General features: G+C 46.0%; 1 protein-coding gene and 1 long non-coding RNA gene across 21 annotated transcripts in view; one reads left to right on the top strand and one right to left on the bottom strand.

Annotated features, from left to right (window-relative positions):
* Window positions 1-347: 347 nt before the first annotated feature.
* LOC110967973 (aryl hydrocarbon receptor nuclear translocator-like) overlaps window positions 348-23,583 on the bottom strand; it is a 32,626-nt gene continuing 9,390 nt past the window's right edge. For 3 of the 17 annotated variants that reach the window (XM_051956527.1, XM_051956532.1, XM_051956530.1), the window contains 14 exons: window positions 23,281-23,494; window positions 20,764-20,866; window positions 20,619-20,684; window positions 18,748-18,833; window positions 18,594-18,670; window positions 16,490-16,624; window positions 16,331-16,405; window positions 15,674-15,825; window positions 12,763-12,853; window positions 7,619-7,800; window positions 5,609-5,798; window positions 3,953-4,130; window positions 3,741-3,877; window positions 348-3,451 (listed from right to left, as the gene is read on the bottom strand). In XM_051956527.1, coding sequence (XP_051812487.1) covers window positions 3,368-3,451; window positions 3,741-3,877; window positions 3,953-4,130; window positions 5,609-5,798; window positions 7,619-7,800; window positions 12,763-12,853; window positions 15,674-15,825; window positions 16,331-16,405; window positions 16,490-16,624; window positions 18,594-18,670; window positions 18,748-18,833; window positions 20,619-20,684; window positions 20,764-20,866; window positions 23,281-23,494 — 1,770 coding nt within the window. In that variant the 3' untranslated portion in view covers window positions 348-3,367. The remainder of the gene's footprint in view (window positions 3,452-3,740; window positions 3,878-3,952; window positions 4,131-5,608; window positions 5,799-7,618; window positions 7,801-12,762; window positions 12,854-15,673; window positions 15,826-16,330; window positions 16,406-16,489; window positions 16,625-18,593; window positions 18,671-18,747; window positions 18,834-20,618; window positions 20,685-20,763; window positions 20,867-23,280; window positions 23,495-23,583) is intronic. The other 14 variants (XM_051956528.1, XM_051956531.1, XR_007945381.1 and 11 more) reach the window with 13 other exon arrangements.
* Window positions 13,533-15,664, top strand: LOC127536392 (uncharacterized). 4 transcript variants are annotated; one of them, XR_007945392.1, is made up of 4 exons: window positions 13,533-13,720; window positions 13,805-13,852; window positions 13,885-14,562; window positions 15,081-15,664. It is a non-coding gene; the product is annotated as an uncharacterized LOC127536392 (long non-coding RNA). The 4 variants fall into 4 exon arrangements; XR_007945391.1 differs by lacking the exon at window positions 13,805-13,852; XR_007945390.1 differs by having other exon boundaries at window positions 13,821-14,562.

Genomic DNA, 23,583 nt, shown 5'->3' with positions numbered 1-23,583 from the left:
GCGGCATCATGATGTGAAGCACGGTGGAGGCGGCATCATGATGTGAAGCACGGTGGAGGCGGCATCATGATGTGAAGCACGGTGGTGGCGGCATCATGATGTGAAGCACGGTGGAGGCGGCATCATGATGTGAAGCACGGTGGAGGCGGCATCATGATGTGAAGCACGGTGGAGGCGGCATCATGATGTGAAGCACGGTGGAGGCGGCATCATGATGTGAAGCACGGTGGAGGCGGCATCATGATGTGAAGCATGTTTTCAGACCTTATTCTTGCGTCTGGACTTGAAGTTCTTTTGAATGAATCATGTGAAATCTCGTTTTTCTAAAGAGGAATGAAGTCAACTCGTTTGTTTCTGACAATATAACAATTTAATACAAAAACCAAACATTTCTTTCTCTGGATTAAAATTTCATATACAGTATATTTATATATTTGTGTTTCTATGAGTGAAAAACAACAAAAACGTGGACACAGAGCGATCAGAGACATCTGGAGCAACAAAGAGACGACATGGTGGAGAACTGGACGATTATCTACAGGTTTACATACAAACATCATCAGAGGGTGGAACATCAGGGCTCAGCTTTAGATTCACACTTCACTGATTAAACGTCTGGAGCTCCATCCTGAACAAAGACGTTCTTCTATCCTGGGAGAGGCTCAGTCCTCCTCCTAGACTCTCACAAATCAGAGGACCAACACTGAAAACAAACAGAACTTTTTGGACTTTCTTAGCGCTGCTGGTTCCGTTTTAATCCTGAATACCCTGATCAAACCGTTCGACCAATCAGAGAAGAGATTAGAAAACAATAAAATACTTTCAACTCCATCCAAACATTTTATAATAACACGAATCAAAGAGTACATTTATAAAGAATGGCTTCAGAAGAACACGATTCCTGCCTGGTAGTTATTGCTTCTTTTACAAAACGAGTACAAAAAGTCTTACAGGGTTACGAAGGAGAGAATAAACCCAGAACCATCCGTCTGCATCCGTTATAGAAATACACATTAATACATATATTATATATAAAATACACCACCGTTCAACAGTTTAGGGTCACCCAGACACAAACTCACACTTTTATTCATGTGCTAACAGAACTGCACCGCTCGCTAACAGCATGTAGCATTAGAACACTGGAGATGTTCCTCTGTACCCCTATGGAGATATTCCATTAAAAATCAGCCGTTTACAGCTACAACAGTCATTTACCACATTAACTTTGTAGTAACGCTCAAAAAACGGTGAAAAAGGACTCAAAAACGCCCCAAATAACCCAAAACTGTTTCAAAATGACCTGAAACTCCAATCTGCCCGAAACTCCAAAATGAGCCAAAAATAGTTTGAAATGCTTTGAAACGCATTCAAAATGACTCAAAAATATTCCGAGAAGAGTTAAATTTGCCTAAAATGACCTGAAACTTGCCTAAAATTAGTTTAAATCTGTTTAAAATGCTTTGAAAGTTGTTTAAATTAACTCAAAATGGCCCAAAATTCCTTAAATCCTGTCCAAAACCAGTTAAATTTGCCAAAAATGACTTGAAATTTGTCCAAAAGTAGTGAAAAACTGTCTGAAATGACCTGAAACGTGCCTGAAATGAGTTTAAATCTGTTTAAAATGTTTTTGAAAGTTGTTTAAATGGACTCAAAATGTGTCCAGAATCAGCTAAACACCGTCTAAACTGCTTTGGAACTAAATCGTCCTGATAGGGCTGGGTGATAAATCGAATTGATTCCATTAATTCGCCTTTTTAAAACCTGATGATTCGAAAATTTGCCAAATCGTAAAATCGAGGCGAGCTTAAATATATAACAATACAGATTCTTCTTCTGCACTGGCGTTTGCTTCCGCCTCTCATCTCCTTCCACCAAAACACTCACACCCCCGTCATGGCGGACAGAACAGCAGACGAAGAGTTGGTCATGAGAAAAGGGCCTCATGTTACATCGATTCTATGGAAGTGGTTCGGCTTTGACAAGACTGACACAGAGCAAACTACAGTCATGTGCAAGGTTTGCAAAAGTACTGTGAAAACGAAGAGTAGCAGCACAACTAACCTCTTTCAGCACCTCGGACAGAGGCATCCTAAAGAATGGGAAGAGTGCTGCAGCTACGGGAGTGCGGCATGGCTAGCACTAGCCATAGCAAACAGACCGCAAAGAAACAACAAAAATCCATTAAAATCGTCCAAGATGACAAAAAAAAATAAAAAAAATTGAGATTTTATTTTGGGGCCATATTGCCCAGCCCTACCTCCTGATGAACTCTGAATCTCCCAGAACGACCCAACATTTGACCAGAACGTGTTGAAAGCTGTTTAGCTTTCGTTTGTTCTTTCAGGAATCAGGAGGTTTCTAGGTGACCCTAAACGTCTAAACGGTGGTAGAACATCCTGTCTGTATGTAGCAGAGAACAGATCATCTTCCATCTCCAGCTGGTTAACAGTAGGTTGCCGTGGTAACATCAAATACGTTCACAGATGAAGAAGAAAAACCTTCTGATAAAGTTGAGTTTTATCGGCGACGCCACAGAAACCCAAGTGGATAAAACCAGACCTGAACCCTGTAGATCCAGACCTGAACCCTGTAGATCCAGACCTGAACCCTGTAGATCCAGACCTGAACCCTGTAGATCCAGACCTGAACCCTGTAGATCCAGACCTGAACCCTGTAGATCCAGACCTGAACCCTGTAGATCCAGACCTGAACCCTGTAGATCCAGACCTGAACCGTGTAGATCCAGACCTGAACCGTGTAGATCCAGACCTGAACCCCTCCACCAGGTGACCTATCTAAAGGGTTAAACTGCAACACTCTGAGTCAATGCCTGAGAAAAACTGAACCAAAGGCCTTTGTGTGTGTCTGTGTTCAGGTTTGTGTGTGTGTGTGTGTGTGTGTGTGTGTGTGTGTGTGTGTGTGTGTGTGTGTGTGTGTGTGTGTGTGTGTGTGTGTGTGTGTGTGTGTGCGTGTGCGACCTATTCAGTGTGATTGTGCGTCTTTGATATATTTTAGATATTTACTGTATATATCTACAGCAGGAGGCTGTGAAGCTTTGGGCAGTGCTATCTGCTAGCCGCTAGGTGCTACCTGCTAGCTAGTATTTGCTAGCTGGTATCTGCTTGCCGCTAGGTGCTAGCTGCTAGGTGCTAGCTGGTATCTGCTAGCTGGTAGCTGGAGTGCTGGATTTAGGAATACTGTCCAGATAATGGATCTTTCAGTCAATAGAAACGCTGGGTTTTCCTCCCGGATCCTCCGTTTGTAGCTGCTGTGCAACACGAGCCATGCAAAGCAAAGAAGAACTGCTGAGGAGAGCAGGAAGAGCTGAAGAAGAGCTGAAGGTGAGGAGAGGATCAGCTGACAGTCACTCGTTGAAGGGAGGGTACATGGGGATCTCAAAGTCGTCGCCGTTGAAGTTGGCCGGCTGGTCCAGCATGGACAGGACGTCCTGCAGCAGATCAGAGACAACATTCATTTAAGAGACAGAATACTAGGGCTGGTCCAAACAACAAGTTTTGGGATTTAGGGATTTTTCAGGATACTCGCTCCCCACTTAATGACGACTAACGCAGATAGAAACAGATATTTACATGAACTGATACTTCTATAAAACAAATGTAAACAAGAGAGACAGACAGACAGACAGACAGACAGATAGATAATCCAGAGCAGACATCAGTCCAGCCTATGATGGTTTGGCATTGAGCCTCTGAAACAGAACCGTTGTTCTAACTTACAGGGAACATGTCCGGCTGGTTTCCCTGGGCGTGAGGATGCTGCTCGGCGTTGCTCTGGGAATGCTGCTGGCCCTGCCACTGAGGCCAAACCGCCTCCGCCGCTCGAGACGGGAACTGGGCTCCGGACTGGGAACCTTCTGGGACACAATCCAGACCAGTTAGACCCTGCCCCAGTACACCCCAGAGACCCACCATGTCTGCTCGGTACCCACCGTAACCGTTGGTGTTGATGCTGGGCCGAGAGTTCATCTGGGGGTAGTTTCCGGCGTTGGTCTGGGTGGGGGCAGCACCTGTCGGCATCTGGCCAAACGTGTTAGAAGAGCCTCCTCCAAACCCACCCATCTGAGGAAACGGTGGAGACATGGTCTTTGCTGCCTGAGGCGCCACCTGCTGGTTGGAACAGGAAGAGGAGCTTCATTTACTGACTGCTGGTTGGTTAGAGTCAAACATGTGATCGATGCAGTCCAGAAACAATCATGGACTTTGGTTCCTTCATAGACTCATGAAAGGTTTTCTGGAAATATGACACAATCTGTTGGGTCATAAATATACAAACAGAAACTCTAATATTTAGTTCATTTTCTCCTCAGTTTAGTTCTTCTGCTTTCAATCTGCTGGTTTATCTTTGACTCCTCTGGACAGAGTTGGTTCAGTTCCACTAAACTTGTGGTCTTTCTGACCCGGTTCTTCAGGTTCTTGATGGGTTTAAGTCAGGACTTTGGGGAGACCGGTCTAGAACCTTCATTCTAGAACCTTCATTCTAGAACCTTCATTCCAGCCTGATGGAACCGTTTCTTTACCACATCTGATGAGTGTTTGGAGTCATTGTCTGGTTGAAACATCCAACTGTGTCCAAGATCAACCTTCTGCTGATGGTTTTAGGTTCTCCTGAAGAACGTGGAGGTGATCCTCCTTTTTCATTATTCCATCATTATTATTCCATCATTATTCCTACATTAATTACTACTGTGTAGTAACTGTGTATACCTTGTATATTTGTCTATTTTATCATACATTTCTTACATCTCTTTTACTTACTATTTCATTTGTACTTGCATCAAGAGCACCAGAGAAAATTCCTTGTAAGTGTAAAAACCTACTTGGCAATAAAACGAATTCTGATTTACTTTGTGGAAAGCTCCAGTTCCACAGAGCATGATGCTGCCACCTCCATGCTTGGTCGGTTTGGTGTTTTTGGGTAAAAAGAGTCCAAGGCCCATCAAAGACAGTGCTAAAAAGGTCCTCAACAGTACAAAATCAGGAACAAAACCAGTCTAAAGTTTTTTCAGAACCAGACAGAATACCTGAAACCAGTCCTAAAAAAAGTCAAGAACCAGTACAGAACTGGGACCAAAATCAAACCTAAACTACTCCTAAAAATTGTCAGAGACCCGCCCAAAACAGTCTGAAACCACTCCAGAAGCTCTTCTAGAAAGCCTCAGAGCATGATACTGCCACCTCCATGCTTGATGGTAGGTTTGGTGTTCTTGGGGTTGAAGGCCTCACCTTCAGGTTTTGTTCCATCTGATATCAGAACTTTCCTCCATAAGCTCTGTTCTTTGTCCATGTGATGAGTGGAGCTTTAAGGTTCTGCATCTACAGGAAGAACTTCCTTAAAATTGTTTTAGGTTTTATTTTACTGTGGATCTGATCCTGGATGAGGTTTCGGACTGTCTTGGACTAGTTTTTTTTTTTTTTAGAGGTATTTAGGTTTGATTTTGGTCCTGGTTTTCAGACCGGTTCAGGACCGTCTTGGATGGTCTCTTTGTAAAAGCAGATATAAACTCACGACTGTAAGTGAAACATGAAAGTGTGATTTGTGGATGAACAGAGACTCAGACAGAATGAATCGTGCTGTACGGGTCTACCTGGTTATTAAACTGAGGTCTGGCTCCAGCGCCGGCACCAGGCCATCCTCCCGCCGGGCCTCCATGCAGGGGGCTGCTGGTGCTGGAGGGGGGAACCGACTGTGGAGCCCCGTTCTGACGAGACATCTGGGCCAACATCTGTCCTGCTGAGTGGGCTGATTGAGCCATCTGTGGAGTCATACTGACCGGCCTGTGGAGAGTCACAGCTCTGTTTAATACCCCGTACTGGGGCAAAACAACCTCCATGTGGAGGGAAGTAAACATGGAAGGACGTCCTGCATCTACAGAGCAGCAAGAATCCACTTCAGCAGCAAAATGTGTGGTTTGTCTCACTTGTGTTGTTTGTCTTTTTTTGTTGTTTGCTTCTTTTTTTTGTCCATTTTCTTGTTGCTGTGTAACTTTAAATTTTTTTTATCTTTCTTTTGTTTCGTGCTGTTTGTCTAATTTTTTGTCATTTTGTGTCTCATTTTTATAATAGTTAACCACGCCTGACGTACGTCAGCGGGGTTACTGCATTCACTTTGGTATCTGGCTGGCTGGGTAAGTGTGTGTATGTCCGGTCAGATATCTCTACAAGTGCTGAAGTCAGGATAATCAAACTTGGCACTGAAGATCGGTCTAAGGTCTCCTGCTCAGTTGTGGAGTTACAGGTCAGCAGATCAAGGTCAAATCACAGGGGTCACTTGGCACATTTCTGGCATATTGCATGCATGGGCGTGGTTCTGCCATCTACTGAGGGCTTTTCTACTTTGTCCTGTTTTTGTTTGTTTATCTTTATTTTTGTTGTTTTTGTCCATTTCTTTGTCGCTTTGTAATTTGTCTCATTTTTTTGTGTTCTTTTGCAACAATGGTCTCATGTTTTTGTCATTTTCTCTTATTTTTTGTCAGTTTGTGTTTTGCTTTGATCGTTGTTTTGAGCATCATTTGTCATTTTGAGTTTTTGTGTTGTTTTGTCCATGTTTTGGTCATTTTGTGTTCCTTTGTAGACACTCTGTGATCTGGAAGTTGTAATGTGGAAATGATAAACTGAGGATGAATGCTGATGAAACTGAAGTAATTTTTCTTCAGAAATTCCAGGATGTTCATGATGTTTAGTAAAAAGATAATTCCTTAAATGTGAACATTTTCAGAATGGACTTTTCAATTCAATTTTATTTATGTAGCTCCAATTACAGTTCAGATTCTCTCAAGACACTTTACTTTTTTGCTCTGAAACAAAGGAACCATGTGGAGTTGTGGTTATTATCATGCTGTGGTTTTACTGGTCCGGTCCACTGGAGATCAGACTGGACTGCATGAGGAACCTGAGTTTGACTCCTGTGATCCAGCAGGTTAAAAGGAATCCACCTTTAGACTGACTAACTAGCAGAACCCTGAGGATGCTGAAGATGAACCAATGATTTAACCCTCGTGTCGTCCTGAGGGTCAAACTGACCCGTTCTAAAGTTTAAAATGTGGAATAAAAACAGATTTTCACAGTGAAACTTCCGATGTCCACATTTTCAACATTTTTGGGAAATCTTTGGTGGAAAAAAAGAACATTCACATAAAAAACAACCAAAATCCAGTGAATTTCTCTGGATTTTGGTTGATTCTTTTCTGAATGTTCTTAAAGAAAATATCAGAAGTTTTACTGATATATATGGAATCACTTTAGATATTTTTAGGATTTTTTTGAAGATTTTTACTCATTTTTGAAAACATTTACAAGAATTTTCTTGCCAAATTTGGGGGATTTTTTTAAAATAAAACTTCTGAGGGACACTTTCAAGGAATTATTGGAATTTTCTTCTTGAATGTTTTGCAAATTTTCAGAAATTTGGGGAATTTTTTTGCTGAATTTTTGGATTTTTGATGCCTGTAAATGAGGACAACAGGAGGGTTAAAGATGCTCGTTCATCTGCAGTTAACAACCAAAATAAAGGTTCTGCAGCAGCTCCAGGAAATCTACTGAAATGTAAAGAAGAACCTCACGCTGACAGATGAAGCTCAGGACCTGCTCATTCCTACCTGTAGGTGTCGCTGGAGCGGCCGGCCGTGAAGTTGTTGGTGTAGATCTGGGTGGATGGAGTGGAGGTGGAGGGCATGTTTTTGGTCTGGTCCGGGCCTTGGAACAGGGACGGGTACAGGTCTGGTTTCTCCATGCTTTTGCTGAGGTCCGGTCCGGCTGCTGTCACTGGCTGAACCGGCATCTGAAGACCACCACAACAGACGGTCAGAGATTAGAACCAAACACTGTGGGATGCTGCTGCTGACCTTCCTCCAGCCCTCTGCTTCCAACTCCCCTTTTCCACCAGTCAACTCTGCATCGCATTCACTATACTGTTATGCTAACTTACATACTGTTTGAATGTTACTGCTAGTTATATATGGAGTATGTTTAATGTCAGAGCCGTACATCATCAGAGTAAACTATGAGTCAGTTTTCAATGTTAGCTTATACAGGGTTTATACACCAATCTTGAAGTTAAATTTACTACCATTTAATACCTTTTTTACTACCTTCAGATTTTTTTTACAACCATCAAGACACCGAGTTGCAAGTATTAATCAGAAACCTTTTTTGATTATGCACGCAGATTTTGGCATACAACACTTACATCATACTTACCACTATCCAAGGAGACCTAGTTATTTAGCTACAGGGTATTAGTTACAGTAACTGGTGCAATGTCAGGTGGGGTGCCTTGCTTCAGAGGCGCTTAAGCAATGGAATGGTATTGAATTTAAACTTACGTACAACCTTTTCAAGGTTGACTCCCAACCATTAGGCAACAGCTACTAATACTATAAAAGAAGAGATTTAGACAAAATATTGCACATTTATTTCCTGTCCCCATGGAAGACTCCACTAGCCCATTAAGAACATGTTTAACAACCACACAAACCAGTAAAAACAAACTGAGACAAGGATTGAACAACCAACTAGGTTTAAATGACCAACAAATCTGCACGCAAATTTTCACAAAACACTTAATCAAAAAGAGAGCAGGATGACAAAATAAAAAAATCTTGTGCCAAGTGCCTTAACCTTTTATAAAATAGAGAGAGAGACACAAAATCAAAATCTTGCGGCAAGTGCATCAGCTGCACAGCCTTGTCCTCGTTAGTTTGGTCCATTTGCACCAATTCCTCCTTCTTCTCTTTGTATCTTCTCCTCAGAGAATTTGATTTTGTGATTAGTTCAGCCATTGCAATTTTGTCCAATCACCGCAACTTTCCCGCAATTTTGAGTTCCACCAATCATAGCAGCTCCCAGCGCAAACGTAATGCACGTATGCCACTGAATTCACTTCCTGTTTATGGTTTGAAGATGCAGACATGTGCGATACTAATGTCTGTCATTTACCAACAAAAATTACTGCTGAAGACCGTGATAAACAATTAATTCACTGATGTTCTTCACCAAAGCGGAGCTAAACTGTGCAATATTGTGGTGGAATACAAAAAAAGAAAAAGAAATCATCGATTGATACACACTCACAAAACATATTAAAACGGCTGAAATGAGTGGACAACAGACCAGACAAATCACCATGATGGAAACTGTTGCATCCAGATCCATTAGAGCACTGAAAGAATGAGGTAAATTAGATTAATTATTCCACCAAAGAGTGGAGAGAAATGTCCATGTCATCCGGAGGGTCGACCACCGCCTGAGCGGGACGCTACCACAGGCAACGCGCTCCGTGGTCGGACAACTGGGGCAGACGGGGCGTCTCGGTCTCGCCGCTGAGAGCCACGGCGGAGTTATGTGACGATCAGCGTGTGTGAATCATTTCCTTGTTACTCACATCATTCAAAACCGACTCGGGGATTTAAATGAAGTTTTCAGGGTCGGTCAGAAATGACACAATGACCAAATGATTAGACTTCAGCAGTGATACGGCTTAAAGTTTGGATCCACGTATAGGTTGTGCGAGAGCAATCTGCGGACAGATGAGCGCTAATCCGCGATCCCGCAGGCCGCGGTCGCTCTCGGAAGTCGAAGTGGCATCATCCAGGGAGAGGTCAAGTTAGCATTGCAGCAGCTAAGTCAGCTATGTACTCAGGGCGCACGCGGAGGATTTCAGCTCTCTAACGACCAATGAATGCATTGCTATGACGTCGACGTGAGCGACTGACGAACGTTCCGGTATAAAATTTTGCAAGCAAGATATGTTTTATTTTATTTATGTTTATTTTTTGATCAAAATGAAACAGCTCATTGTCTAAAAGAAAAAAATAATACCTCGTTTTTAAAAAATAATACCGTTTGCCCAAATTTAAAACCTTTTAAGGCCATTAAATTTTGCGTTTTTGATTTATCACTTTTTAATACTTTTTAAAACCCCGCGGAAACCCTGTTATACTTTGTCTGTGTCACATATCCTGTCATACATGTATTCAAATGTGTGTGTGTTTTCCTTGCTTTCCCACCCCTCCCTCTTCTCCCATCCCTCCCCCTTGCCCTCCTCTGTCCCTCTCAACCCCCCCGGCCAGCAGGCAGATGGGTCCCCCCTATATAGAGCCGGGTTCTGCTCGAGGTTTCTTCCCTGTTAAAAGGGTGTTTTCCTGCCACTGTCTCCTTTGGGCTGCTCTGGGGTCAGGCATATGGGTTCTGTAAAGCGTCTTGAGACGATTTGACTGTAATTGACGCTATATAAATAAAACTGAATTGAATTGAATAGAATAGCCCTCAGAGAGCAGTCCTCCTCCAAGGCTGCTCATTCCTCCATCTGTCAGGAATGCAGCATTTATCTATCAGTTACTGATGATCAGAAATCATAGAATGTGTCCATTGAGGTTTCAGTAGTTTTTAATAGTTCTCATTTTTTCCTGACAGATTTAAGTCATTTTGGTAAATCTGAGTCATTTTGGGAAGATTTTTGTCATTTCTGACAATTTTTTTGTTATTCTTGTCAAATTTTCTGCAATTTTGGATCATTTTCAAGTTATTTTGGATGATTTTTACAGAATCTTGGACAAATTAATGTCATTCTGCAAATTTTCAGTCATTTTGGATCATTTTCGAAACATCTTGTACAAGAAAATGCCTCAGAGCTCAGTCCTCCTCCAAGGCTGCTCATTCCCCGTATGGCAGGAATGCAGCATTAGTTTATTAGTTATGGATGATCACAAATCACAGCTACATTTAACATAGATGAACCCACAAACTAAATGACCTGTTCTGAGTACAGGCGTGTGTTCTGCATGTGTACGTTACGTACAGATACCGGATCACGTGACCTAAATACGTAGCAGGCGGCTCAGAAACACCCCCACAGTTTAATCAGTTGTTCCTTGGATCATTTGTATGTAAAAACTTTCAGAATCCATTTGAAGACATCATTTTTAAATAGTTTTGGGTAACTTTGTGTCATTTGAGAACTAATTTTAATCACTTTGAATCTGAACATTTTTGACTAATTTCCAATAAGTCTGGGTAAGTTTATGACATTTTGCACAAAATGAGACATGTTAAATTAATTTTTTTAAAGTTTAGAACATGTTTTTGTCATTTTTAGACAAAATCTGAGTCATTCATTCATGGACATTTCCATGTTTCCTCTCTGCTCATCATGGTCGTTTCTGGAGAACTTTATGTGACTTCTGAACACATTTTATGTCGTTTGGGTCATTTTTCAATCACGTTTGGGCACATTTATGCCATTTTTGGAAAATTCAGTCATTTTGGACACTTTTTTCAATCATTTTAGAAAAGTGTGTGTAGTTTTAGACAAACTTTAAATCCCTTTCAACATGAACATCTCCATGTCTCCTCTCCAGACTTCTTACTAACTTTTAGTCTCTCCCACGTTATTCCTCTCTCCTACATTAAAACTACATGCAAATGGTCAATTATGTAAATTAGAAGATGATGTCATCCAGCCACTTTTAGAACAGCCAATAGCTACTTTCCTACTGAGGAGTTGGTAGCACTGCTCTGGCTGCGTGACTACGTATTCATCCGCTCTGCTCGCCAACTAGTTCCACTGAATCAGCGCCGATGTAACGACAAAACGCCGTAACCCGAGGACCTCCTGTATGATGCTTTTGACTCACATCGTTATGTTTTCTGTGTCAAAACCATTCAATCTTCTACGACACTGAAAACATACAAAAAATCCACATTTAAACGTTCTCATCTCTGCATAGCAACATAGAACAGTAAATATTCTAACGTCACAAACTAAATCAGCGAGTTCAAAAATGAAGTTTGCAGGAAAATTCAGCTACGAATCACAAGAGACGGTGTCAGAAAACGACAGATTTTTTCCCAAAGTATAAGAATGGATTTGTCCCAAAGTCCGGATGTTTTACTAGAGAGAAAACACCAACATCCTGTCACTGCTTCCTTAAAAAAACCCTGAAAGAAACTGGGTCAATCTGCGCTTCAGCTCCTGTTCCACATTTAACTCATTTAGGACAAGCTTTAGGTCTACTTGAACAGGTTTGACGTCATTTTGTGTCTTTCTGTGTAAGTTTCAAATCTTTTTAAACTGCTTTCACTCATTTATGACAGGTTTCAAGTTACTTTAGGCCAATTCTGAGCCGTGCTAAACAATTTTGGACACATTTTAAAGCATTCCAGCTCATTTTTTAAACTAATTTAGGACAAGTGTCAAGTCTATGTGGACAGGTTTTTGTCCTTTTAGACAATTTTTGTGTCATTCAGGACAAGATTCCAGTCATTTTGGGCAATTCTGTGTCCTTTCGTACATTTTTTTAGGCAATGTTAGACCACTTTTAACCCAAATAAGTTAGCTGGAGTTGTTAATTACAGGCTTTTAGTTATTTTGGCCAATTCTGGACACGTTTCAAAGCATTTCAGCCCATTATTGAAACTAATTTAGGACATGTTTCAAGTCTATTTGGACAGGTTTGGGTCTTTTTGGACAATCGTGTGCAAATTTCAAAGCATTTTAAACTGCTTTACTCATTTATGACAGGTTTTAAGTTACTTTGGGCAACTTTGACTCCTGTTGAATAATTTTTCACACATTTTAAAGCATTTTTAAAACTAATTCTAGTTGGCGACTGAGGTGATGGTACAAATATGGTCAAAAACACGGTAAAGTTTCTGTCTGCCCTGACATTCCAACAACCTCAAAGCCTTTACCTTTCACCTTAAAGTGACGTGTTTTCTGTGACTGGCAGCTGCCGGGTCTCACCTGAGAGAGCGTGATTGGTCCGGGCTCGTACATCTCTTCTCTGGCTCCGCCCCCTCCCAGGTCGGCCTGTTGCTGCTGCTGCTGCAACTGTCTGGAAACGCAAACAAAGAGAGACGGAGCGTTTGTTTGAAGTCCTCCCAGAATAGCCTCATTTCCACCCAGGAGCCAGAAGATCCCAAACACCGTCACCATGGCAACGTAACCAAGAAGAAGAGGAGGAAGATTTGGTAAACAACCAGCCATGTTTCCAAGCAAACCAAAAATAAAAACACAAAAGGCTGCTTTATTACTGTAAATATCCACTTATTTTGATCTAAATTTGCAGTGTTTACGTTCTTTTCTCATGTGCTGATGGAAACACGGCTGCACACAGCTAACATGCTAAGCTAACATGCTAAGCTAACATGCTACACCACCAAATAAAACTGAACAGAAGGAAGAAAGCAGCACCCAGAGCAGGAAAGCAGAACCAGAAGGACTGCAGTCTGCCAGCCTCCCAGGAAGAAGCCCCTGGTTCTCCAGGGGCAGGACGGTCGGTTCCACCCGGTCTCACCTGCTGGGGATCTGCCCCGGGCTGCCCTGACCCAGGGACGGGGGCATCGGAGCCCCTGGGGAGGAGATGGGGGTGAGGGGGTCCTGGGTGGAGTTTCTACTGCCCCACAATCAGAGGAGAAGGGTGTGGTTGGTTAAAATGGGGTGGTGGGGGGGTAAGAGGGACTGAAGGGTCATTGGTTAAAAATCTGGACAGACCAACGTTTGACAACATCTCAGTGGTTTCATTGTGTTCTGGATGTGTAGCTCTGGGTGCGTGTGGCTCTGGGTGCGTGTAGGTCTGGGTGCGTGTAGGTCTGGGAGCGTGTAGGTCTGGGAGCGTGTAGGTCTGGGAGCGTGTAGGTCTGGGAGCGTGTAGGTCTGGGCGCGTGTAGGTCTGGGCGCGTGTAGGTCTGGGCGCGTGTAGGTCTGGGCGTGGGCGCGTGTAGGTCTGGGCGCGTGTAGGTCTGGGCGTGTGGCTCTGGGCGCGTGTGGCTCTGGGCGCGTGTAGGTCTGGGCGCGTGTAGGTCTGGGCGCGTGTAGGTCTGGGCGCGTGTAGGTCTGGGAGCGTGTAGGTCTGGGAGCGTGTAGGTCTGGGCGCGTGTAGGTCTGGGCGCGTGTGGCTCTGGGCGCGTGTAGGTCTGGGAGCGTGTAGGTCTGGGCGCGTGTAGGTCTGGGCGCGTGTAGGTCTGGGCGCGTCTGGGCGCGTGTGGTTCTGGGCGCGTGTGGGTCTGGGCGCGTCTGGGCGCGTGTGGGTCTGGGCGCGTGTGGCTCTGGGCACGTGTGGGTCTGGGCGCGTGTGGCTCTGGGCGCGTGTGGCTCTGGGCGCGTGTGGCTCTGGGCGCGTGTAGGTCTGGGCGCGTCTGGGCGCGTGTGGCTCTGGGCGCGTGTGGCTCTGGGCGCATGTAGGTCTGGGCGCGTCTGGGCGCGTGTGGGTCTGGGCGCGTGTGGCTCTGGGCGCGTGTGGCTCTGGGCGCGTGTGGCTCTGGGCGCGTGTGGCTCTGGGCGCGTCTGGGCGCGTGTGGGTCTGGGCGCGTGTGGCTCTGGGCGCGTGTGGCTCTGGGCGCGTGTAGGTCTGGGCGCGTCTGGGCGCGTGTGGCTCTGGGCGCGTGTGGCTCTGGGCGCGTGTGGCTCTGGGCGCGTGTGGCTCTGGGCACGTGTGGGTCTGGGCGCGTCTGGGCGCGTGTGGCTCTGGGCGCGTGTGGCTCTGGGCGCGTGTGGCTCTGGGCGCGTGTGGCTCTGGAGGTCTGGGCGCGTGTGGCTCTGGAGGTCTGGGCGCGTGTAGGTCTGGGCGCGTGTGGCTCTGGGCGCGTGTGGCTCTGGGCGCGTGTGGCTCTGGGCGCGTGTGGCTCTGGGCGCGTGTGGCTCTGGGCGCGTGTGGCTCTGGGCGCGTGTAGGTCTGGGCGCGTGTAGGGTAGGTCTGGGCGCGTGTAGGTCTGGGCGCGTGTGGTCTGGGCGCGTGGTTCTGGGCGTCTGGGCGCGTGTGGCTCTGGGCGCGTGTGGCTCTGGGCGCGTGTGGCTCTGGGCGCGTGTGGCTCTGGGCGCGTGTAGCTCTGGGCGCGTGTAGCTCTGGGCGCGTGTAGCTCTGGGCGCGTGTAGGTCTGGGCGCGTGTAGGTCTGGGCGCGTGTAGCTCTGGGCGCGTGTAGCTCTGGGCGCGTGTAGGTCTGGGCGCGTGTAGGTCTGGGCGCGTCTGGGCGCGTGTGGTTCTGGGCGCGTCTGGGCGCGTGTGGCTCTGGGCACGTGTGGCTCTGGGCGCGTGTGGCTCTGGGCGCGTGTGGCTCTGGAGGTCTGGGCGCGTGTGGCTCTGGAGGTCTGGGCGCGTGCAGGTCTGGGCGCGTGTGGCTCTGGGCGCGTGTAGGTCTGGGCGCGTGTGGCTCTGGGCGCGTGTGGCTCTGGGCGCGTGTGGCTCTGGGCGCGTGTGGCTCTGGGCGCGTGTGGCTCTGGGCGCGTGTAGGTCTGGGCGCGTGTGGCTCTGGGCGCGTGTGGCTCTGGGCGCGTGTGGCTCTGGAGGTCTGGGCACGTGTGGCTCTGGGCGCGTGTAGGTCTGGGCGCGTGTGGCTCTGGGCGCGTGTGGCTCTGGGCGCGTGTAGGTCTGGGCGCGCGTAGGTCTGGGCGCGTGTGGCTCTGGGCGCGTGTAGGTCTGGGCGCGTGTGGCTCTGGGCGCGTGTGGCTCTGGGCGCGTGTGGCTCTGGGCGCGTGTAGGTCTGGGCGCGTGTGGCTCTGGGCGCGTGTGGCTCTGGGCGCGTGTGGCTCTGGGCGCGCGTAGGTCTGGGCGCGCGTAGGTCTGGGCGCGCGTAGGTCTGGGCGCGCGTAGGTCTGGGCGCGCGTGGCTCTGGGCGCGCGTGGCTCTGGGTGCGTGTAGGTCTGGGTATGACTCACTTCACGTTGACGTTGGTGCAGATGATGTACTCGATCTCCTCTGAAAACGGGTTCTGGAAGGTGAAGGAGCTGGTCCTCATCCAGATCCACTCCCTGGACTTGGAGCGGAACCGGAACATCACCGACAGGACCTGGCCCTTCAGCTTCACCACCTGAGGACAGACAGCAGCAGGTTTACGAACACGAAAACACAAACAGGGTTCACAGGACGACGGTGGAAACTGGTGGAGCTCAAACAATCGTCTGGTTTCAGACATAATCTGCTCTGAACGCATCCAGCATGGTGAAACATCTACTGATGAGGAGCAGAGCAGAGAGGAGGCATGGAGATTAAAAAAAGCATCAGTAAGAGACAGAAACAAGACATGAAACAAAAAATGACTCAAATAACACACAAAACAACAAAAGGGAAACAACAAAATGACACAAAAGGGCAAAAATAGGACAAAGTGACATAAACAAGACACACAAACACGAATTAGAGTCAAAATGACAAAAATGAGACAGAACGCCATAAAACAAGAAGAAAACAACAGAAATGATCCACAAAATGAGACAGAAAACAACAAAAAACACGACAAACTGACAATCGAGTCAAAATAGAAATAAAATGACAAAACGAGACCAAAAAATGTGAGTCTTCACAAAGCGTCCCACCTGCTGGAAGCTGTCTCTCAGTAAGCCCTGGTCTTCAGGATGAGCAAACTCCAGAATATTCTTCCCCAATAATTCCTGCAGCAGAGAACACCACCTGCATGAGTCCAGAAGGCCTGAACCTGGCCTATTATGGGATGCTTTCTGGCCAGGTGAGCTCACCTGTGGCTGGTAGCTGACGGCGGCCATGCAGCGGTGGTCTACGAAGGTGAACACGCCGTGGCAGTTATGGCGGGAGATGAACTCCACGGGAACACTGATGCTGTTCAGGTCTGTGTCGCCGGGGCAGCAAGTGACCTGGAGGGAAAATAAGAAACACTGTTCAGTGATCCATCCACCACGGTGAAACATCTACAGCTGGTGAGCAGAGGAGAAACATCTGGAGATAGAAAACATCTACAGGACGACCACAAAGACACACAAAACCACAGAAACATCTACAGGATGACCACAAAGACACACAACCACAGAAACATCTGCAGGATGACCACAAAGACACACAACCACAGAAACATCTACAGGACGACCACAAAGACACACAACCACAGAAACATCTACAGGATGACCACAAAGACACACAACCACAGAAACATCTACAGGACGACCACAAAGACACACAACCACAGAAACATCTACAGGACGACCACAAAGACACACAACCACAGAAACATCTACAGGACGACCACAAAGACACACAACCACAGAAACATCTACAGGACGACCACAAAGACACACAACCACAGAAACATCTACAGGACGACCACAAAGACACACAACCACAGAAACATCTACAGGACGACCACAAAGACACACAACCACAGAAACATCTACAGGACGACCACAAAGACACACAACCACAGAAACATCTACAGGACGACCACAAAGACACACAACCACAGAAACATCTACAGGACGACCACAAAGACACACAAAACCACAGAAACATCTACAGGATGACCACAAAGACACACAACCACAGAAACATCTACAGGACGACCACAAAGATACACAACCACAGAAACATCTACAGGATGACCACAAAGACACACAACCACAGAAACATCTACAGGACGACCACAAAGATACACAACCACAGAAACATCTACAGGACGACCACAAAGACACACAACCACAGAAACATCTACAGGACGACCACAAAGACACACAACCACAGAAACATCTACAGGACGACCACAAAGATACACAACCACAGAAACATCTACAGGACGACCACAAAGACACACAACCACAGAAACATCTACAGGATGACCACAAAGACACACAACCACAGAAACATCTACAGGACGACCACAAAGATACACAACCACAGAAACATCTACAGGACGACCACAAAGACACACAACCACAGAAACATCTACAGGATGACCACAAAGACACACAACCACAGAAACATCTACAGGACGACCACAAAGACACACAACCACAGAAACATCTACAGGACGACCACAAAGACACACAAAACCACAGAAACATCTACAGGATGACCACAAAGACACACAAAACCACAGAAACATCTACAGGACGACCACAGAGACACACAACCACAGAAACATCTACAGGACGACCACAAAGACACACAAAACCACAGAAACATCTACAGGACGACCACAAAGACACACAACCACAGAAACATCTACAGGACGACCACAAAGACACACAACCACAGAAACATCTACAGGACGACCACAAAGACACACAACCACAGAAACATCTACAGGACGACCACAAAGACACACAAAACCACAGAAACATCTACAGGACGACCACAAAGACACACAACCACAGAAACATCTACAGGACGACCACAAAGACACACAAAACCACAGAAACATCTACAGGATGACCACAAAGACACACAAAACCACAGAAACATCTACAGGACGACCACAAAGACACACAACCACAGAAACATCTACAGGACGACCACAAAGACACACAACCACAGAAACATCTACAGGACGACCACAAAGACACACAAAACCACAGAAACATCTACAGGACGACCACAAAGACACACAAAACCACAGAAACATCTACAGGACGACCACAAAGACACACAAAACGACAAAAACGAGACACAAAACGACAAAAACGAGACTGAAAACGATGAGACTGATGTTACAGAAACTATGGAGAAAAGCATGAGTAGAATACTGTCTGGATTTGATTAAAGATCAGTAAAAAATAAAGTGAGTGGTGATGTTTCCTCGTTCCAAGCAGCTCCAGACCAAACCAGCCGTCGTACCTGTAATCTCCCGATGGCCACCAGACAGTAGCGACTCCCCTGAGTGTTGTCTGCTTCATCGTCTGTTAGAGAAACTCCTGAGAGGGAAATCAGGCTCACATTTAGATGGAAGCAGTGTGTAAATGAGTGTAGAATCACAGACATGTCAGCAGACCTGCAGGAGGCCAGGACTTGATGTATCCGGTGCAGTGGACCACCACGTACTGAGGCTCTCCTTCCTTAGCTGTTCCCAAACCGTTCCTGAAACCAACGGAGAACACAGAAAACATCAGCATCCACAAATAAAACCACTGGGACACTTCAGGCATGTTGACTCTCAGCACAGAAACTACAAAACTATTCAGCACTCCTCAGGCAGGACTTCCTTTAACATATAGAAAAAAATAGCAAAAAAAAGAAATAAAACAAAAAAATTATATGCATGTATAAACCAAATATAGAAAAAATATTAGCACAAACTAAAATAAATATACTAAAAAATAACAAGACGACATGGTCATCAAGATCCCCCACCACACGTGATGTCTATGAGTCTATATCCAAAATAGTGATAAAGGGCCATAACTCTGTTAAATATTATCGCACAGGTCTCATTTTCGAAATTCATCAAGGTGTCCATGGTGTGAAGCTACACACTAAATTTCGTAATCCTAGCTGTAATAGTTTCCGAGAAAAGCTGTCCCCTTCACGTCGGATGGACGGACGGACGGACAGACGGCCGGATGGACGGACACCAAACCTATATCCCCCTTTTCCACTTCGTGGAGGCGGGGATAATAATAAAGAAAAGGAGCAAAAAAAATAAAACAAAAAAAGACAAATACAAATACCAAATATAGAAAAAAATTGCAACAGATAGATATATAAAATAGAAACAACATGTTTTTAAACACCGATATATTTCTGAAACAGTGGGTTTTACAGGGTTTAATTTAAAAAAAAAAAAGAGTCAAAACTGCACAAGCTGGATTCTATAAAAACAAAAAGAACTAGAAAAGCACTCGGAGAGCGCAGACCTCCGCCAGGCCGTCTGTTTGAGTAACAATCGATTAGATTTTGGAGGTGATCCGGATCACCGTCCGGATCCAGGAGTTTTTGAAGGACTCTGTACAATTGCAAGATGGCCGCCAAAATCTAATCGATTGTTACTTTTGCTCTTCCGGACATGCTGTAAAAATTTGGTGAAAATCCGTTCATGACTTTTTGAGTTATGCTGTTAACAGACAGACAGACAAACAAACTCCAGTGATTACATAACCTCCTGGAGGAGGTAATCAACCAAACTAACTTTTTGGAGGTTCTCAAACTAATTTTTTCAGGAAAATTAACCAAATCTGAGCTTAAAATTGTGATATTTCATAAAGTTCATTCTTTTCAAAGCAGGCTGCTCATTAAAAATTAACTGTTTGCACTCATCTACTCATAAAATCTTTAAATAAAACTTCACTACCAATAAACCGTTTCTACTACTCAGTGGCTGTAAAAGACAAAAAGTGTTTATTTCATCAAAATTACTCTATCATTGATGTCTCACTTAAAAATTGCCAAACAATAAAGAAATTGCACTAAAAGATTTTGTAAAAAAGGAACAATTCTACCATCCTCAGCAGAACCATGAAGTCCTGACGGACTCAGCTGAGACAAACTTTCACGTGACAATTCAGAGTTCTGCTCCGATAAACTGTGCAATTCTGGTCATTTTTTTTCATTGAACTACTACGATCAAATCATCACATTTCATCTAAAACACTTCAGGCAAAAACAAACCATCCATCCCAAGGACAGCCTCCATCTTTCTAGTCTTGGAAAAATGTCAGAGACGATGCAGATTCCAGTTATTTTTCAAATTCTGTAAAATCTGTCATTCAAAACTTCAGTGGTCGTGTTGTTTTCATACCAGTGCAGCACTTCATACTGCAGTTAAAATGAGTCCAGAGTGAAGAAACGGAACAAAAACCATCCAGAAAAACACTGCTTGGAGTTCAGAGGGTTTAAACGTGAATAAGAAGCGTTTGTTTTTCCCACCTGTTCCTGTTCCGTAGAAAGTTGAGTCTGTTCATGGACATGGGTTCCACCGGACACGTTCCACACCTGCAGACACCATCACAGAATAGTTAATCCTGGACCGCACGTCGTATAGGTATAGGTAATAAACCAGGTAATAACTCACCTCATTCTGCAGATGAACGACCGACGGGCTCCCATACTCATCCTAGCCGACGACTGCTGGCTCTCCTTCTTCACCGTTCCCGTCTTCAGGTCCAGAACCCGGCCTTTAGAGAAGAACATTCTGGGTTATTCATAAACCAGATATAGGAGGTCCTCAGTAGGAGTTTCTGGGCCCCAATTAATGACAAATGTCTGAAGATTCGGATCATTCGGGGGGCTGAGGTATTCGGATATTCGGGCCCAATGTTGAGAATATTTGGGCCAAATGTCTGACTTTATCTGACGGGGTGATTGGGGTGGAGATGGAGGGACAAGCCGAATATTGGGACCTCATAATTAATATTCGGATACCACCGTAACGACCAAATCATGTCGATGGTATTCATGACTTTATGAAGAACTGATCAACATCCTGGTGGACGGTTTTGTTTACATTTTCACTGAAGTTCAGACTAACGGAGAAATCGACTTCCATCAATCTGTAGGAACTGAACTCTGATGTAAGTTTATGACCTCCTGTACAGGTTTTCTCTCATCAGGGTTGTCAAACCAGGACCCAAACTCAGCCCAGTTTGATCTCCAGTGAGACCAGTAAAATCGGAGAACAATGACCTATAAATATAAATATATATAATATCACAAAAAGTAAGTGAATGCAGCAACCAGAGAACGGAAACAAAGCCGTCTGATAGCGCTGCATGACGACGTATTCATCCGCTCTGCTCATCAAGTAGTTCCACGTAACCAGTTCTGATGTAACGATGAAACGTTGAAGCTGACCTGCCGTCTCCGGTCTTCCTACCTGTGGACTTCCTGTCTAAATGAAGCTGACCTGCCGTCTCCGGTCTTCCTACCTGTGGACCTCCTGTCTAAATGAAGCTGACCTGCCGTCCCCAGTCTTCCTACCTGTGGACTTCCTGTCTAAATGAAGCTGACCTGCCGTCTCCGGTCTTCCTACCTGTGGACCTCCTGTCTAAATGAAGCTGACCTGCCGTCTCCGGTCTTCCTACCTGTGGACTTCCTGTCTAAATGAAGCTGACCTGCCGTCTCCGGTCTTCCTACCTGTGGACTTCCTGTCTAAATGAAGCTGACCTGCCGTCTCCGGTCTTCCTACCTGTGGACCTCCTGTCTAAATGAAGCTGACCTGCCGTCCCCAGTCTTCCTACCTGTGGACTTCCTGTCTAAATGAAGCTGACCTGCCGTCTCCGGTCTTCCTACCTGTGGACTTCCTGTCTAAATGAAGCTGACCTGCCGTCCCCAGTCTTCCTACCTGTGGACTTCCTGTCTAAATGAAGCTGACCTGCCGTCTCCGGTCTTCCTACCTGTGGACTTCCTGTCTAAATGAAGCTGACCTGCCGTCTCCGGTCTTCCTACCTGTGGACTTCCTGTCTAAATGAAGCTGACCTGCCGTCCCCGGTCTTCCTACCTGTGGACTTCCTGTCTAAATGAAGCTGACCTGCCGTCCCCAGTCTTCCTACCTGTGGACTTCCTGTCTAAATGAAGCTGACCTGCCGTCTCCGGTCTTCCTACCTGTGGACCTCCTGTCTAAATGAAGCTGACCTGCCGTCCCCAGTCTTCCTACCTGTGGACCTCCTGTCTAAATGAAGCTGACATGCCGTCCCCAGTCTCCCTACCTGTGGACCTCCTGTCTAAATGAAGCTGACCTGCCGTCCCCAGTCTCCCTACCTGTGGACCTCCTGTCTAAATGAAGCTGACCTGCCGTCCCCAGTCTTCCTACCTGTGGACCTCCTGTCTAAATGAAGCTGACATGCCGTCCCCAGTCTTCCTACCTGTGGACTTCCTGTCTAAATGAAGCTGACCTGCCGTCCCCAGTCTTCCTACCTGTGGACCTCCTGTCTAAATGAAGCTGACCTGCCGTCCCCAGTCTTCCTACCTGTGGACCTCCTGTCTAAATGAAGCTGACATGCCGTCCCCAGTCTTCCTACCTGTGGACTTCCTGTCTAAATGAAGCTGACCTGCCGTCCCCAGTCTTCCTACCTGTGGACCTCCTGTCTAAATGAAGCTGACCTGCCGTCCCCAGTCTTCCTACCTATGGACTTCCTGTCTAAATGAAGCTGACCTGCCGTCCCCGGTCTTCCTACCTGTGGACCTCCTGTCTAAATGAAGCTGACCTGCCGTCCCCGGTCTTCCTACCTATGGACTTCCTGTCTAAATGAAGCTGACCTGCCGTCCCCGGTCTTCCTACCTATGGACTTCCTGTCTAAATGAAGCTGACCTGCCGTCCCCAGTCTTCCTACCTATGGACTTCCTGTCTAAATGAAGCTGACCTGCCGTCCCCGGTCTTCCTACCTATGGACTTCCTGTCTAAATGAAGCTGACCTGCCGTCCCCAGTCTTCCTACCTATGGACTTCCTGTCTAAATGAAGCTGACCTGCCGTCCCCAGTCTTCCTACCTATGGACTTCCTGTCTAAATGAAGCTGACCTGTCGTCCCCAGTCTTCCTACCTATGGTCTTCCTGTCTAAATGAAGCTGACCTACAGTCCCTGGTCTTCCTACCTGTGTTGTTGTTCTCCGCCGTGGACAGCTGCTCTGTCAGCTTCTCTGTGTCGTCCGGGTGGAGCTGGTCATAAAGGGACGATCCGAGCCACTCAGACTGGGACTGGTTGAGGACGGGCGTCAGCGAGTCGGACACGTAGACGATGCGACCGGTCTCACACGACACCACGAACAGGAAGCCATCAGCCGCCTCCAGGATGAGATGCTTCAGCTCCTGAGGACAGAAGGTAAAGTTTGGTGTCGATGTGTAACTTCCAGCTCTCTTATTCCACATTCAGAAGAACCTTCTGACCTACAGAAGGT

The sequence above is a fragment of the Acanthochromis polyacanthus genome, chromosome 12 (assembly GCF_021347895.1).
Source record: "Acanthochromis polyacanthus isolate Apoly-LR-REF ecotype Palm Island chromosome 12, KAUST_Apoly_ChrSc, whole genome shotgun sequence".
NCBI classification, from domain to species: domain Eukaryota; kingdom Metazoa; phylum Chordata; class Actinopteri; family Pomacentridae; genus Acanthochromis; species Acanthochromis polyacanthus.
This window is presented reverse-complemented; position numbering and strand designations above follow the sequence as displayed.